Raw genomic sequence first — 18,377 nt, forward strand, 5'->3', positions numbered from 1 at the left:
CTCACTACATATTTTCTATCTTTACCTTTGAGTAGGTCAGGATATAGCAGAAAAGAGAAATAGGAAGAAAATCAACTCTGATTCCTTACTGTCACATGACTTCACTTACCCTTTCGTTAGCTTCCTGTCATCTATTCCTCCCCCGGGCCGACTTCAAAACCTCCTTCCTCCTCCTCTCTATAGCTACGTTCGCATTCCACCACAATATTTAGGATTCCTCTATTATAGGAATCTTTGAATCATTCCAAGGTATGGAGTTTTATATATATAATCTCCTAGTAGGGATCTACTGTTAATAAAAATAAATAGACCTCTGTACTTGCTGAGAAACTTTCCTGTGCAAATACTGATTGATTGCTACACAGACCTCGCCATAGTAAATACACTAAGATATTTTATACAGCCATGAGTGACAAGGAAACACTACCTTCTTCTCTGTGTTTCATATTCAAGTATTTTCCTTTTATCTTAATTTTATGTTTCAAATCAAGTTGTCTCTCATACTGTACTTACATGCTCTGTCATTAATGGTGTGGTATCCACGGAACATGTGTTATTTGGCAGTTCACTTTTGATGAACAAAAATATGAAAGCACTGTAAAAAAAATAAATTTCAGTGATACTTATCATGACACTGGTTTATATTCAGCTGCCTGATTTTGAAGAGAAAACACAACTTAAACCATCGAGTTCTAATGATATGATGATTACTTCCAAATTGCCCCGTCGGTGATCCTGCCATTTCTTCAGAACTCCCATTCTATTTGATGTCTCTCATTTTCCTTAATTGCAACACGTAAAAGCCTAAACTCATACGTTCTCCCCCCAAATCAGATCTTTCTCCTGTTTTCTTTGTTTCAGTCAATGGCCTCATCTTTCTTTCTATCCCTGCTTAACTTTTGAATTACATGGTAAAAGAAATACAGATGAAAACGACATTGAAATAATACTTCTCACCTATTATATTGACAAACCTCTAATGTTTAACAACATCCTTAGTTGGACAAACTATAGGGGACAGGAATCCTTATATATTCCTGATGTGTGTGCAGAACTATACGACTCCCACAGAGGAGAATCTGGGGCTGTCTACCGAAGCCACAGGCGTGACCTTAGCAATCCTGCTCCAGGCCCACTAACACTTATACACCCACACTCAGGTGAGGCAACCTACGTGATCATGCAATGGAATACTATGCAGCTACAGAAAAAGAATGAAGATGATCTCTAGGCCGTGATATGGAAAGATCTCCAGGATGAATTTTAAGAGATTAAAAGCACACACCCCTGAGCCTAATAATCTTTTTCCTGTTAATATCTCTCTCATAATGTACTATTTATGTCCAGTGTCTTTGCAACAAATGCTTCACTTACTAACTTTGGAACTATGCAGATATGTTACAATGTGTTATAATATTAAATTAACTTAAGAAAATGAATAACCTTGATCTACTTTTGACATCCCTTTTAAAACGCTTTTTAATACACTTACATGGTTCAAAATTTAAAAGAAAACAAGAAGCTTTCAAAGCACATATGAGGCTGACATAGGGTAGGTGGCTAGGTACAGAATAGTGTATATTATTAATATACGCTATCTTGTGGATAAAAATTTAAAATTTCCTAGTTAGCTTCCTTAGTTTAGTCTCTTAATTGCTTTAAACACTTGAATAGTTACATACTCCCTTCCACATGAAATTTTAACTTTCTTTTCTGGTTTTTCTGGCTCTCTGCATTCTGCTCCTTCCAACCTATCTCAGCTTTCATCCCTGACCACTCCCTGCCCCGAGCTCTCTAGGACCCACCCCTCCCCAATCTTTCACAACCACTTGCTCTTGCTTGTTTTTCTTCCTTACTGGACCTGGACACCCTACACACCCTTTTCTTCCTGCCCAAACTAAAGAAGAGTTGAAGTGCTGAACTCGATAAGAGAACTTCCCCCAGGCCAGTCCTCACTGTATCTTCCTCTTTGAATTCACACAACACTGAGAATAGTTACCACGTAATCCAGATCATTTGCCACAATTCCCAAAGACCTTTTTTCCTACAGATTTTCTAACAGAAGATAGGGTTTGGGCTCAGAAAATGATACCCCAAAGTATGGCGCTTTGGCATGCTGTGAAACTCAGGTCATCCTGGGTTTCTCCCTTCAGCCCCTGGGTCTTTGGCTATTCATTTCTGAAGGCTCCTGTGTCATGGAAAACTTTGATTAAATTTGTTATGCTTTTCTCTTGTTAACCTTTTGTTATAGGAGCGTCAGCCACAACCCTTATGATGGGTGAGGAAATGTATCACACCTTTCCCCTCCACAGTAGAAACAACATCTTATATCTCCTTCAGGGTCCTCAAAGAACTTAATATTCAGTAAAACTAAATACATAAAACCAAATTATTTGTATATATCTAAATGAGTTAAATGTTTATGTGTGTGTGTGTGTGTGTGTGTGTGTGTGTGTGTGTGTGTGTATGAAATTTGTAAGGCAAATATTTGTAATTTGTAAGGCAACTGTATTTTCTTCTCAAAGTTATACTTCTCTACTTTGGATAGATCAGTGTGTTTTTCTAATAAACAATACAGAATGATACATGAGAAATACTTGGAGGCTATAGATAAAGTCCTTGATTTTTTCCTCAAACAACTGTATGACTCTCTAAAAAATCACTTAACCTCTCTCGGTCTTGACATTTTTCATCTAAAAAATGGGCATATACCCTCTTTGCAGAGCAGGAGGTACCTGTGGGGCAGCCATGTAGGAATGTCCAGCCTGGTTCACAGTGGGGTATGAGAGCCGCGGCCCTGAGAAAAGGTAATGGCTAAAAACAAAGATTTGTTTTTCCCTGCAATGCAAAATAATAGCTGAAGCTGTGGGAGTAAACATAGCTCTCCAGGGAAGGCAAGTCAGGTGAGAAGAAAAAGACTCTGAAGGATAATTTAAAGCACATTATTATTTTTTTAATTGAGTTTTAACTCCTGAAACTCCTGGAACTTCATTAAAGCAAATGTTTAAGAATGTGTCCTAGATATTGTTTCTTGGTGTCTGATCCATTTCCACACTTATCTGCTCTCTCCCAAACCCTGGGGCCTAGAAGACTGAAAACTACTTGTAACAACCTCTATTGGCAGCTGAGTTCTGCCCTGGGAGGCACTGGCTTAAGATGAAAAGATGAGAGAAACCATTTTGCTCTGGTGGCGACCCACCCCTAGTTTCAGCAGCAGCAATAGGTCAGGGCAGAGGCAACTGTTCCAGCAGTGCCAGTTGGAGTGTGGGCTCGGGGGTTATGGGTGGTGCCACCTTCTTTTTTTTGCTCCATTGGGTCTTGTAAACAATTCCCTGTGTTAAATCCCATGCTGTTTAACATACCTAGAGTGGTTTTGGTTATACAGACTGACTGACACTTACCTTACATATCATGTAGAGAAAATGTAAAGCTAGAAATTATCTAACCAATCCTTAAAAAATTCCACCATACAGAGGATAGAAGCAATAATTTTAATTTTAAAAAAGAGAAGCAACATTTTACTTAAACCAATGCAACCAAATTCCAAGTTTCTTTACACTGACCATGAGGCTCCAAGTTTATTCAATGAATGCCAAACAAACTGATTTAACTGACTTAAAATGATGAAATAACAGATTCTAGAAATTCCATTCAGTGGAGAAACATAGAAGGGAGCCTGGCTACATTACAAGAAGAGATCGTTGAATTTATCTGCCACAGACCAACCTCCAAATTGAGCAGCAAGATCCTTCAGTGCTAGTTTAACATAAAGTTAAGCAACAAATGCCCAGAGGGGAAACAGTAATTGAACATATACAGTTATTAATAAAAATAATAATTATGGTAAAAACTACCTAATAGAGCATTAACCACGTGCTTAGCACCGTACAAAGCACTAAACATATTTTATTTCATTTAATCCTCAAAATATCTCATGAGGTTGGTGCTATTATTATCCCCTCTTTACAGATGTGGAAACCAAGGCTTGGAGCAATGAAGTGATTTTCCCGAGGTCACATGGGTAGAAGTGCTGGAACATGAATAATTGACTTGTAATTTTAGAAAATGTATTCTTTCAAAATAAAGAGGAAATATGAAGAAAAACAATGTCTGATGCACTGGGAAAACTAGCCTTGAATTACCATTAAGTGAAAATGAAGGCATGCTACATTACAATTTTGGGATGTAAAGAAATTGTGAGAGAGCTAGTCAAAGTTAGAATTCTATATGAATTGTATAAAATACATAAAATTGCCTCTAACAAAAATAAGTGTCAGGAATCTGCTATTTTAGAATAATTTATGTTATTTCTTCTTCAATTGGCCTGGGAGTACTCTCTTAGGCAACATTTCAATGACAAAGAGATTGTTCCTGAATGTGGCTGGGGAAATGCCATCATTGCTGGAATAAGGCAAATATACTGTTCTTTCCCTGAAGAATAAAAAAGTACTAAAATCTTTCTAGGCGGTGCTATCCATTATGGGAAGCACTGACAGGGACTATAAATGGAGTCCAAGGAGGAAAGGGGACTGAATTTAAAGTGACCCAATTCCTGTTAGAGTTTTATTGACTGAACACTGCCATACAGAGATTCAAAGTCATTTTCATCCTTATGCATAGAGTGTATACAACTAGACACAGATACATCCCCAAATAGGTATTTAAAAGAGTATGTGTTTTCACAGGTGAGAGAGTGGTTATCTAGCTAGGTTGAGAGGAGAGAGGTGACAAAGCAATGACCAATACGTAGGAGCAAAAGTTAACGGCTGTTCCAGGGGAACTAGGAAGCCAGCAGAGCATTTGTTTGTGTAGCATGTTTTAGTTTGCAAAATAATATGCCATTTGATCCCAATTTATGAGCTATGTATTATGACTTTCTACATATTATAGATGATCAAAATTGAGCTGATTTCCTGGGGTTTAAGGGCTTTGGAGAGCTAAAGCTGGGGCTCTTAAGCCCAGATCTCGCACTTTTTGTCCTCTAAAACCAGTGTGTCATTGTAAGTGAAGAATCTGAGGAACGATCATACAGATTTTATGACATGCGGGTTTAAAAAATGTAAACACATCAGGATCTTTAAAAAGCACTCTAAATGGTTGGAAGAACAGGTAAATCATTAGAAGTGGCTGTGTACCTTACTACCGATAGCCCAGCTCCAATGTAATTTAGCAGTGGTTTTGGTACTTCTTCTGCATCCAGTCCAAACCAGCCAAACCTGAAAACTCAGAAAGTCACATCAAATTAGATAGTGTTGAAATGTTTCATTGTAATAATGTTCAAGGGCATGGACTCGGGGCCAGATTCCTGGGTTCAAACTCTCACTTATTAACTGTGACTTTGGATAAGTTACTTATCTTCACTGTGTCTCAATTCTCTGTGTTTAAAATGGCATAATAATTGTACCTACCTGACAGGTTTGTTACAAAGATTAAATGATTTGGTATATGTAAAAGTACTTGCAAGTGTCCCTTTCTTAAGACTAAAAAAGGAGGAAAAAATAGTTCAAATGACTATCCAAAGGCTAAATAATGGGCTGCAATTTTGTATAATATTTGAAATAGACTTTTAAATAACATTTTGGTTAATATCCTTATTCTTTGGCATCATCTTAAATTCTTTTTTTTTTTCATGCCTTGACATTGTCATGATCATTATCAAGAATCACTGAGAACCATTCAGGGCCAAAGGAAAAGGAGGCACGAAGGAAAAGAAAAAGAAAACAGGATTCGTAAAAAACAGGGCAGGGAATGGGGATAGGATAGGAAAGAAAGTATTTGAGGTTAGTAAGTTAGTTTGTTTCGTTGTTTTGAGGTAGTTATAATGATGAGCCCAAAAAGTAAGGTGAGAATAATACCCTCCATTCTACTCATTTTCCCAAACACAACTCGAGTGTTAATCTTAATGCTGACCAAGGGCAGCACGATCCAATAGAACCTTCTGTGATGATGGGACTGTTCTACATCTGCACTGTACAATAGGGGAGCCTCTAGTCATATGTGGCTGCTGAGCATGAGAAATGCAGCTAGTGCGACTGAAGAACTGAAAGTTTAATTTTATCAACTTGTAATTAATTTAAATTTAAATATGAGTGGCCTCCTGTGGCTTATGGCTACTCTATTGGACAGTATGACTCTAGAGCTGGGTTGGCAAACTTTTTCTTCAAGGGCCAGTGAGGAAATATTTTAGGCTTTGTGGGCCAGATGTTCTCTCGGAACTACTCAATTCTGCCACTGTAGTATAAAAGCAGCCACAGACAATATTTAAAATGGATGGGTTTGGCTGTGTTCCGATACAACTTTATTTACAAAAATGGCTGGGAAACAGGGCCATGGTTTGCTGATCCTGCTTTAGACGGAAGAGTATGTGCTTTGGAACTAAATGACCTGGCTTTGAATCCTAGTTTCTTAGCTCTGTGACCTTCAGCAAGTTATTCAAGCTCTTTGTGTATCTGATCTTTTATAAGATAGTGTTTACCTCATATATTTGTGAAAATGAGATGAGAATGACATATATATGATGCATATAACATGTCTAGCAAATTGTTATACAGTAGAAAGGGAAAATAAACACCAGTTCCCTTTTTCTCTTCCTGCTTCTGTTTCCTAGATATAATTCTGTGCTACATCATTTTTGTTCTTTTTTTCCCAGCCATTTTTCTAGCCATTTTTCTTCTAGCCATCTTTCTAGCCATTCTGTCGCCTGGGCTAGAGTGCAGTGGTGTCATCAGAGCTGACAGCAACCTCAAACTCCTGGGCTCAAGCAATCCTCCTCCCTCAGACTCCCGATTGGTTGAGACCACAGATGTGTGCCACCACATCTGGCTAATTTTTTTCCTATTTTTAGTAGAGATGGGGTCTTGCTCTTGGCCAGGCTGGTCTCAAAATCCTGGCCTCAAGCAATCCTTCCCCCTCGGCCTCCCAGAATGCTAGGATTACAGGCATGAGCCACCACACCTAGCCTAGGACAAATCATATTAAAATTGGCTTATTTTATGTATATGTTTTACCAGCTATAACCTCTGTGAGAATAAGAATCATGCCATTCTCCTCAATAAGCACTTGCCTTACACAGGGTATGGGTGCAGGGAGTCTTAGTTGAAATAGCTTCATTTGTATTACCTTGAGCTCGCCCAGCCAGTTAAGGCGTTAAATGATCCCCAGATTAAGATTCCAAGGCCTAAACCAATGGTTTTGATAATTGGGACGACAGCAATGTTCCCTGTAGATGTAATATACAGAATAAATGTGTTATTTCCAATAAAGAAAATACATTTATAAATAGAATTAGTTTTTATTCTAACTTCAACTGGAACTCATGGGATTTGGACAAATTTAGTGAAGCATAATTCCTTATTTTTTAAGTAAAATAACCACTTTTTTGGCATTAAATTTATGATTATGATTGCTAAAACAACTAGGCTAAGGGAAAAATCCTACAAAGAAAAATGTTGGATTAGCTCCTCGCCTTAATGTGCAGATGTTCTTCCTCCTTAACATAGCTCTCTATTCTATGCCTCTCTGCAGAAGCTGTCAGTGGTAAAATTAGCAAGTGACCATCCTCTTAGATTCAAACCAGGGCCAACCACTGGCAGAAGTCTTTGACCCTAACGTGGTCCCAGAATTTGCTCTCCCAAGCTGATTTGCCTTCCGGATTCCCAAAGTCATTATCTTATGCTCTAGAGGGTCACCGAGGGCCAAGTCCATGATCGATTTTTTTACAGTCTGGCCTTAGTCCTGCTATTTCCTCTTAAAAGGTTTCACTTTAGACTTCTAAAATGCCTTCATCTCCTAACTCTCCTCCTGTTTCTCTCTTTAGCTCTTTCTCTGGCTGCACTTTCTCATCATATCTTCCAAATTTAGGCATCCCCTAAAGGTTTTCCCTTGAACATATTCCTCCCCTTGCTATATTGCTCTTTATGTACTTGTCCTGATTTCAGGACTTCAGCTGTCAGCTCAGGCCTATGTTCCCAGCGCTTTAGCTCTAGCCCGGACCTACTCCAGAGCTTTAGTGTCATGCTCCAAACTGCCACTAAGAAATCTCCAACCAGACATCCTGCACTGTGGAAACACCAGGACCTTCAAACTCAGAAGGTCCCAAGCTGAACCCATCATTTTCCATTTCAAACATGTTCTTTTTCCTATTTCTTCACACATGTGAATACCACCACCATTGCAATCAAATCAGATAAAATCCCTGTATCATTATACTCCTTTCCCTCTATGCCCCATATCCTCCTATATATCCTATCAGTCACTCTGAGCTGTAGCATCCACACCTGCAACATTTCTCAAATTCAACTCTTCCCCCGTTGACTCCCAGTGGAACCTGCTGGGTGAATATAAATCCTGCGGTGGTCATAACGATCTGCAGGATGGGCGGATGCTCACTCTGTTCCTCTCTCCCCGTTAGACGTGACAAACAATCATACTGAGGTGTAATAATGTAAATCCTAGTGGAAATTTGAAAGTTAACTCTTTTATCCTCTAACTCATAAACTTCACTAAATCATTTAATCCTTCAGAGATTCAACTTACCTGGGTAACCAATAAATTTCTAACATTTTAAAATTCATTTGTCTTTAACAAAATTATCTCTAAAGATTTTTGATACTTGAAATTCTCATTGTTAAAGAGAAAAAGCTCTCTTGGGGTGCATTTATATTAATTGAAGGGAAAAATTTCTGATTGCCCAAGCAAAGGTATAAATTCTAGTTATGTAATTTCAGGTATTGATAAGGCAACAGAGAGTAGATTTTTGTTTGCTTTGTTTTTATGTTAACCAACCCTTTTGAAATGATAATGTATGTATCCTACTTAGGATAAATCCTAAAAATGATGTAAGTGGAGACTACTATTTAATAAATATTTTCTGATAAATATGCTAGAAAAAAAGGCCAGAAGACATAAAATAATATATGAGTTATACTTGAAGAGATGGAAAATAATTGAAACATTTTTATTATAATAATTTTCATCTAGGAACTTAGAAAGAAATCATTGAGAGAAACAAACCAGATAATGCACCAAAAATATTTATTGGGCATCTGAAGGATGGTTAATTTCTAGTATCTATGGGTAAGGATAATTCAGAATTACTATTTGTGCTATTTCCTCCAATTGTGAATGAGAATTATTTTGATCATTGTATTAAACGATAAAAGAATACTGTATATCACACATTACCTGTTGCCCAAATGCAGCCCCCAACCATTGCAAAAGGCCAAAATTTAGGGCAATGTAATATCAGATTGACCACCAAGGCAATCAACCATATAGCAGCACAAAGTACCCACTGGAGAAACATTCCTGAAAATAAAAGAACTTGGTATTAGTGGTTCAAATTGACTTGAATGCATTAGTGCTTAGGAATATCAATGAGGTATTATTATAGGAATGGCCACAATTTATTGAATGCCTCTATGCTGAACACTTTGCATATAGGCATTCTTTTTTACAACTACTCTGCATTATAAATAACCCTAGCTCAACGACAGAGAAAATGAATCTGAGATTAAGCAACTTGTCCGAACACCTAGTAAGTTGTTGAACTAGAATTTAAATACAGGTTGTTTGACTCCAAAGCCTATACATCAAGCGTTCCTGCTTAAGATTCTTTTTTTTTTTCTCCCATTGGACATATCAAGAATTTTCTATCAAAGAGTGTTGGCAAGACTAAGTTTATATTTTCATTCAGATGCCACACTTAAGGCCATTGCTACTAAAAAATATGGTATTTAAAAATTCAGAATAGCATAACCATGATTTAAACTTTCAGGGATCATTTATGCCACCTCTGGTATAAAAATAAAGTCATTTATGGCCACATACAGGCCTCATACAGAAAATTAGCCTTCTAGATTAAGGCTACTGTACTTTCTATGCTCTGAGTTGTCATTTGCCAGTTCTCTGAAGATCACCTGGTGGTATGAGATATATCTATACCTCTCTGAGGCTTCTGCATCATCAAAGATTTGGGAAGTAAAAGGATAAGGAAATAGCTGACATTGAAACAAACACTGATGCAATTATAATATAATTCATTATATCACTTCTGACTCTAACTTTGAAAGATTTTTGCCTATTTCTATTCAATCTCACAGTGGAGTAGAGAGGAAAAAAATGGCTGCTAACCTTTATGGCAAAAAAAAGAATCAGATAGATGAAAAGGAACTTCATTTTACACTTTCTTTACTTTACAAATGAGAAACTGAAAACAAAAGAGCTAATAAGATTTACCCAGGATCACACAGCTAATTGTGAAAGACCTAAAAGCTAGATCCTCTAGTCATTTTTTTTTTTTTTATTATTCTAGTAGTTTCCATTCCTGTCTCAACTTCAAAGGAAAAGAGAAGTCAGGCCCTAGAGGAAAACAATTTGTAATCCTATTGCCTAAGTAGTATGAAGACCATGAATTGGGGGGATAACACAACTGCTACCAGGTAGTAAATGCTACCAGGGAAGTAATTCCCAACAGGTATTCACTGTCACATCGCCAATTTGTTCTCTTGGCTTCAATATGGAAGGCAAGTACATAAAAATAATTCTTGCTTTCCTTTCCTAAAATTTACATTACAGTCATTTCTGCTATAATAAAACAGGTGCATTCCTAAAAAATCACTGCACTATGCAAAATCATTCAATCAAAACCACAGAGCTCATGGGGAAAACTGGGTTAAGGGAACAACACTCAAACACTTCATCAGTGATGTATTAAAAAAAAAGATTGGAACCTAATTAAAATGGTAGTGCAGTTTTAACTGGTTAATTGGTTAAACATGAAAGCTGCAATAGATAGGACACTTTAATTTGAAAAAGACCAGAAGTTTGCTTATGGAAGTAGGCTTTGGAAAGGCTGTAGCTTGTGGTTATTGTGTAGGTGTTGGATGAGGGTTCTGACACCAAATGTGGCTGGGTGTGATGCCTCATAACACATGCAGTAAGCTGAGGGAGCTGGGAGATATTTGAAGTGTGTGTGTGTGTGCGTGCGTGCGTGCATTTTGTGTATCATTACACATCTTTATTAATCTGGGTGCAGCTTTCTGTGTTAGCGTTTTCTCAAGGGACAAAACTGCACGTAAGCAAGCACGGAATTTGTGTTATGCTCAAATTGTTCTCTAATATATCAATTGTGTTGGAGATTTGTGTTTTCAAAACAAGTGTTATTAGCACAACTGACTATAACTTCTTTCTCTTGTAGATATAACAGATATGTCTAAAAAGCTTTCCTGACAGTACCCACACTAACTTTACCATGAAACACAATCTTAAGGGTCCTCCTATACTGACTAACTCTGAGATAAACTGGCAGGGGCACTATCAAATGATTTATTTTAAGCTCTATTCATTAGGTACCAGGAATAAAGCGACAAAATCTATTTTTGTAGATATCATTTTAAAAAGACCAAAAAAAAAAAAAAGAACATTACATTTAATAATAATATAAGGTTAACAATGAAGGCAAAATAATTACCATCGCCAGTGTCATATTTTTTAAGTGGCACAAAGTTTGAGCCAAACAAAAGGATAGCTAAGAAAGAGGAGACGTAACCAATGGTTAGGTCTGTTCCATTATTGTTCATGGTTCCAGCACTGCCTGAGAGTGAGTTGTGTTGCTTTAGACTTGATGTACTTTTCAAGAACTTCTGAAATAAAAGGAATAAAAATGAAACAATTGAGAAGTTGTGAACCCATGAACAAATTGTGATTAATACATGATATTTATTGAGCTTTTCAAAAGATCCTTTCTTGCAGATAGCTAGGACATTATGCAACTATATATTATGTCCATACTTCATATTCATTTATTCAGTTTTTCATTATTCCATCAACAAATATTTTTTTATCACAGCCTACAATTAAAAAAAACAAACCATCTTTGTCTTCAGGACTTGAAAACCTAACTTATTCCAAGATCTGAATACAATTTTTGGTATATTGCGAAAAATTTTCCTGTCATATAATAGGTTCCATCATTGCAGAAAGTTCTATTGGACAACAGTGCTAAACTTATTAAAAAGCTCTGGTTCTCTATGAAGAAAAGAACCCAAAACCACAAATAACCAAGAATAAGACATTTTTAATAAGATACTATTTGGAACCCAATTTACCTTTTTAGTTGCACAAGCTAAGTGAGAAAAAAAAAAAACAACAACACAGAAGTAGTTTTATCACAGGAGGTGAACAGAGTCCACAATATCATTTTGCACATTGACCCTTTGGAATAAGCCCTCTGGACTAGAATTGAGCATAACGCAGTCTTTTTTTCTCTCCAAATTTAATGTTATAGTGACAGCTTCTTGTGTATATGTATTGAATAAAATACACTTGAAATCACCTTTCCGTGTTATTTTATTTTACAGTGAGAAATACTTAAAGGTCCATGTATTGTTTCTCACGTGTTCTTGCAGAGATTAAATACACAACTACCTACAAAATGTTATTTAGCATTATTAAGGACAGTTTCACTGAAAACAGCAATAACTTCAAAATTAGTCAATAAACTTTAGTAAGGAAAACATTCATTTGAAATCGTATGGACTTTCTTAAAACCAAAAAACAAAACACACTGCTGGTAAGAAAATATTCTCCATGGGGATGGAAGTTGAGGAAGAGACACTGAGGCATATTAAACATTGACACAGCAACACTATTCAATAAAAATGATAACAGTTTTACTGCTAGGCTCAAGGAGAGTTTCAGCCCTGCAGTAGCTTCATGAGCTATTTGCTCAAGCAGGTGCACTGCTGCTAAGACATCGGAGTTGCAATAGGTCAGAGATGCAGGAGGTATCTGGAAAAGTATCCTATGACTAAAAGGACGCATGATTAGGTGATAACTAAGAAACCATTTTTTTTCATTTTAATTAAAAACAAGCAAAGCAAAACAAAACCTTTATACATACATTGATAAGAGAATGTCTAACCTTCAAAAGTGGCAAATTATTTTACTGAAAAGAAGGATCCATTTAAACAATATTAACAGAAAACCTAAGCCTCTGAGATTTCACCCCAGATTGAAAAAATAATAATCAGTTATTACCTGTAGATAATGAAGTTTATTGCATACAGCCCTTGTACATTTCAGAGAACATGTGATCTAATTTCAGTGTGGATTGGAAATAATTTACTACCTTTATAAAAAGAGTCTACCTCTTTCTAAATCAATGAAACTTCTGTGGAAAAGAAAAGCAGCATCACTCTCTCCAGCACATTACTCCCAATTCTTTTCAGCGCAAACCTAACAAGTCTCAAACTACTTTTAAGTAACATTATTTTAATGTTTTAAGTATTCACTGATATGTTTTCAAGCCATATGAATACATTTTTATTTTACTACTTTTGTTTCATTTAGTAAATATTTTTCCTTTAAATTTTTCCTAGCAATTTAAACTTCTATGCAGATTTTTTTTTCTTTAAATCAGTATTTGTTATGTTCTGATCAATACACTTTGTTCTACTTCAACTAGATTTCGTTTTTAGTTTCATGTTAATTTCCTCAAATCTCCGGGCAAGCACTGCCTGCCTGTCTCTTGGCTAAAATTAACAGTGTTTGAACGTATTTATTCTGAGCCTTGGCTTTTCTTTTAAACCATGAGCACGTATTTGAACAATCTTGAGACGCCCCCTGCACAGCTACTAGGGTTTTCCTGAGCCGCTGTACTCACTGCGCTGGGGCTGGCGGCGGAAACTCCCTCCGACTGAGCACCCAGCCCCGCGATCCCACTTGCCGTGCGCAGCCGGAGCCGACTCCCTCCCGCTGCGCGCCCCGCGCCGCCTCGCCCGCCCTCGCTCTCCGCCCGGACCAGTGCGTACGCTCCGGGCGGGAGGAGAGGGGAGGGCTCTAGCACTCGTGACCCAGAGGCCCAGGTCCTTTGCTCGCGCAGGCGGCCAATCCAGACTTTACTTCCTGCTGGGACACTGACTTCACCAAAGGAGGGTGAGAGGGCAGGACCTTATCACCCGGACCCAGAGGCCTTCTGAGAGCAGCAGATTGGGGACCGCCTTCCTTCAGCTGCTGTGCTGGAGTGAATTGTAAGGTGGCTCAGGTGAGGAGTCGTCAAGCTCTTGGACAATAAACCAGCAGACTAGAGAGGTTTTGTGTATTTAAGAGGTGATCGTTAGGGAACTCTCAGCATGTCACCCTCTTAAGCTAGGTATTATTTGTTCGGTTTATGGATAAAACAAAAGGCTAAAGAATTTCACGCAATTGTAAAAGATTACTTCAAACTGAATTTTTCCACTGAACATCAAGAAATTCATCTTAACCACTGATGTCATTAACGTCTCTTGTTAATACATCATAAGACTTCACTTGTATTTACTAATTCTTTATAAAGGCATCCAAACCATTATGTATTTATCTTTGTACTGAGTGCCATAGAGAAACATATGTTCTAGGCCTCTCAAGCTTGCCCCGGGGAGGCGGCTTTTTCTTTTTTTAAATGCTGATATCTGGATCCCATACCAGACCAATTAAAATAGAATTTCTGGGGATGTCGCTCAGGAATCATTTTCTTTTAAAACCTCCCCCAGGTGACACTAATGTGAATCCAGTCTTGAGAATCATATTCCAGATCAGTACTTGTCAAATTTCATTGCCTGTACGAATCACCTGAGTAATAAGTTAAAATACAGGTTTCTGAGATTTTTTTCTTTAGATTTTGAGAAAAATTGCTCCAGTTCTCTAGTGTCCAATATGTCATCACTAGCAGCATGTGGTTATTTAAATTTAAATTAGAATAAAATATTTAGTAGTGCACTTGCACTGGACACTTTTCAAGCACCCAATAGCCACATGCACGGATTGCAGAACGTTCCTATCATTGCAGAAAGTTCTACTGGAAAGCACTGTTCCAGACTGTTAGTCGTGGAAATACAGCAGTGACCTAGACGAAGTCCTACCTTCCTGTAGGTTCAACTATAGAAAAGGGTGCAGACTTTAAGTTGGAAAGGGAAGTGCTAGGTTCTGTTCTAGGACGAGTTCAAGGAAGAGCTCTCTGAGGAGATGAACATTTAACTGAGACCATCCAGTGGTTGGTGATGAGTGTGGAGTTCATGAGAAAGAAAAAACATGAGGACTGTCAAAAGACGAGGTTTCCTAGAGAGAAGTCCTGCTTTAAACATTACTCACATTCATAGACTATAGTGTCAGATAAGCAAATGGGAAGGTAAAGTATCACTTCATTTAAAGAATTAAAGAAGCAAAGTTTTTGCACTTGAGGGAAAGGATTAATTGAGCAGTTCCGGAAGATTTTAAAGAAATAAGTTCCCCTGTCCAAACATACACACTTGTAGATACACATATATACAAACTCTCTCTCTTCCAAAGATATAGAGCCTAAATCCAACCTAGAATTGTTTCACTTCATGATTGCAAGATAACTCAATGATCATGTGGTTCAGACTCATACTGAGAAACTGAGACTCACATTGTTGAGAATTCCTGAAAATCTAAAAGTGAGTTGGGTGCTGAGTTAGGCATAGGATATCCCAGTCCAGTGCTTTTTATATCATGCCACAGAGCAAACCCAAGCATAGATGATTCTGCTTAAACTAAAATTTATCTTTCAAATTGCTTCCTAAGCATTAATGCCTAGAGATAATGGTCTGTATTGGAAGCATCCTGGCAGGCAGTGGAAGATCCAAGTTATAACTTTAGCTTAATCTTTTAGTAGTGTTTTTCTGGGAAAATCATTTAATCTCTTTAAAACTCAGTTTTCTTGTATATAAAATGATAACAGTAAGATCGATATACCCATCACCATTTTATGTGGTCAAAAGATACAATATATATAAAATATTATTATTAAGACTTCTGGTTTCTGCTCTGACATTTGAAGAGCTTGAAAGTCTTCACTCCCATCATCACAACAAGCAAAAAAGCTGAACAAACCAAAATTCAACAACTCTTCTTAAATCTATCAGAGAAGGGAGGTCACAGGACAAACCACCTCTTTGAAAACTGAAAAGATAGGAGAACAGAGAGAATTTCAGCTTATCAGGGGAGCAAAAGCCACTGGAGCCAGTAATGGGTTAAATATTAACTGGCAAATTGCTGAAGACTGAGTGGGGACTAAATTGAGAGTTGAAAATTCTGGGAGAGTGGGGTCCAGTCTTAGGGGAGCGTCCACACTTCAGTGAGTTTTACTTTTAGAAGATAGGGGAAAAATTTCCTCTTGTTTCTTGCATGGGGGAGGAAAAAAGAACCATTTGAAACATATCCATGCCTTTTATATCCATATCACGTATATAATATGCCTTTTATTCTCTGAAACAAAATCTTGCCATTGAGGTAAACTTTATCTGAACTAGAGAAAGGGCAATTAAACAATTTGTATCCCTTCTAGACTTTCTTTCTTGTATAAGGAGAGGGAAAAAAAGGTTAAGAAATTTTTGAAGGCCGCAGACCAGGGATTCTGGCCAACTTAAAGACAGAGAGTTTATCATAAGATTATAGAATGTATCAACTCTCCAGTATCTTATGACCACATTAACAGTAACAATGGATCACAACTGAGAGAGCTTCAAGACACAGATTTTGTTTAAGAACTAGTTCCTAAGAAAACCCAAACATCACAAACAAAGGAGGGAAAAAAAAGACAGTAGAGGAAATTGAAGCCTCTGACACCTACAGCTATAGCAAACATTGAACACAGCCTAACTTCCAGCCAGATAAACATGAAACCTATAGACCTATTTACCTTGTTTCCTATTATCTGATACATTCACGATTGGCTTTCAATAAACAATTACAAGGCATGCCTTTTAGGCAAAAAAACACACAGTCAATAGAGACAAAGCAACCATTAGAACCAGACTTAAATATAGCAGAGATTTTGTAATTACCAGACTGGGAATTTAAAATCCCTATGATTAATATGCTAAGAGATCTACTAGAAAAAGTAGACAACATGCAAGACAAGTGTGTAATATAAACAGAGAGATGAAAACTCTAAGAATCAAAAGAAAATGCTAGAAAGGAAAACATTACAACAGAAATGAGAAATGCTTTTGACAGCTGAGAAAGAATTAGTGAGCTTGAAGAGAGGTCAGTAAAAACTTCCCAAATTTAAATGGAAAGAGAAAACAAATTTTAAAAGGAACAGAATATTCAAGAAGTGTATGGAAATTACACAAGGCATAAAATACATGGGGATACCAGAAGGTAAAGAGAGAAAGGAACAGAAGATATTTGCTCCTTTAGTAATTATGGCTGAGAATTATCCAAAATTAATGACAGACACAAAGCCACAGATCCAGGAGGCTCAGTGAACACCAAGCAAGATAAAAAAAAAAAAAAATGTACGCATGAGTTTTTTGGGTTTTTTTGGGGGGGCTATATTTAAAAAACCTATTATGTGCAGGTTGCAGAAAATCAGACAAAGAGAAAATATTGAAAGAAGTCAGAAGAAAAACTAACACTTTACTTATAGATGAACAAAGATGAGAATTACAGCAGATTTCTCCTCAGAAACCATGTGAGCAAAGAGAGAGTAGAATAAAATATTGAGTGTTGAAAGAAAAATCCAGCAACTTAGAATTTTATATCCAGTCTGATTATCCCTTAAAAGTAAAGGGGGGAAAAAAAAACACATTCTAAGAGAAACAAAAACTGAGGAAATTTGTCACCAGTAGACCTGTCTTAGAATAAATGTTAAAAAAAGTTCTTCAGTGAGAAAGAAAATGGCATAGGTCAGAAACTTGGATTGACATGAAGGAAAAACATTAGAAAAGAAATAGATGAAGGTAAAATTAAATCTTTTATTTTTCTTATTCTTAATTGGTCTAATGGATAACTGTTCAAAATAATAATAGCAATAAAAATTGGGTGATTTTAGCTTATGAGTAAGTGAAATGAATGACAGCAATACTTGTAAGGGACAGGAGAGAGGCATTGAGAATAGTCTTTTGTACGGTATCTGCACTACCTGTGAATTAATATAGTGTAGACTTAGATTAGTTGTGAATGTATATTCAAAAATTTATGGCAATTTGTAAAAAAATTTTAAAAAAGTATAATTGATATGCTAAGAGAGGAGATAAAATGGTCAATTTTATCATATAAAATGCTCAATTAAAACTGGAAAGGGCAGCAAAAGAGGGGAAGACAAAAAGGAAAACAAAGAACACAGGACAAAAAACCCAAAAAACCATTATTTACTATATGGGAGATATTAATCCAGCTCTATCAGTAATCACTTTAAATGTAAGTGGTCTAATGGAGAAATATATACCATTATAACACTAATTAAAAGAAATCTAGAGTAGCTATTTTATTATAATTTCAGATAAAGTAGATTTCAGATAAGGAAATTATCAGGGAATAAATAGGGGCATTACATAATGATAAAGGAGTCAATGCTCCAATAAGACATAATC

The 18,377-nt window shown here is 36.8% G+C and overlaps 1 protein-coding gene across 1 annotated transcript in view; it reads right to left on the reverse strand.

Moving 5' to 3' along the window:
- Positions 1-13,722, reverse strand: part of TMEM144 (transmembrane protein 144) — a 31,199-nt gene extending 17,477 nt beyond the window's left edge. Inside the window, exons 1-6 of the mRNA XM_012651912.1 lie at positions 13,664-13,722; positions 11,471-11,642; positions 9,184-9,306; positions 7,120-7,219; positions 5,136-5,216; positions 514-595 (exon numbers count right to left, since the gene is read on the reverse strand). Coding sequence (XP_012507366.1) covers positions 514-595; positions 5,136-5,216; positions 7,120-7,219; positions 9,184-9,306; positions 11,471-11,579 — 495 coding nt within the window. The 5' untranslated portion in view covers positions 11,580-11,642; positions 13,664-13,722. The remainder of the gene's footprint in view (positions 1-513; positions 596-5,135; positions 5,217-7,119; positions 7,220-9,183; positions 9,307-11,470; positions 11,643-13,663) is intronic.
- Positions 13,723-18,377: the final 4,655 nt, after the last annotated feature.

This window comes from Propithecus coquereli, unplaced genomic scaffold (assembly GCF_000956105.1).
Source record: "Propithecus coquereli isolate 6110/MARCELLA unplaced genomic scaffold, Pcoq_1.0 Scaffold376, whole genome shotgun sequence".
NCBI lineage: Eukaryota > Metazoa > Chordata > Mammalia > Primates > Indriidae > Propithecus > Propithecus coquereli.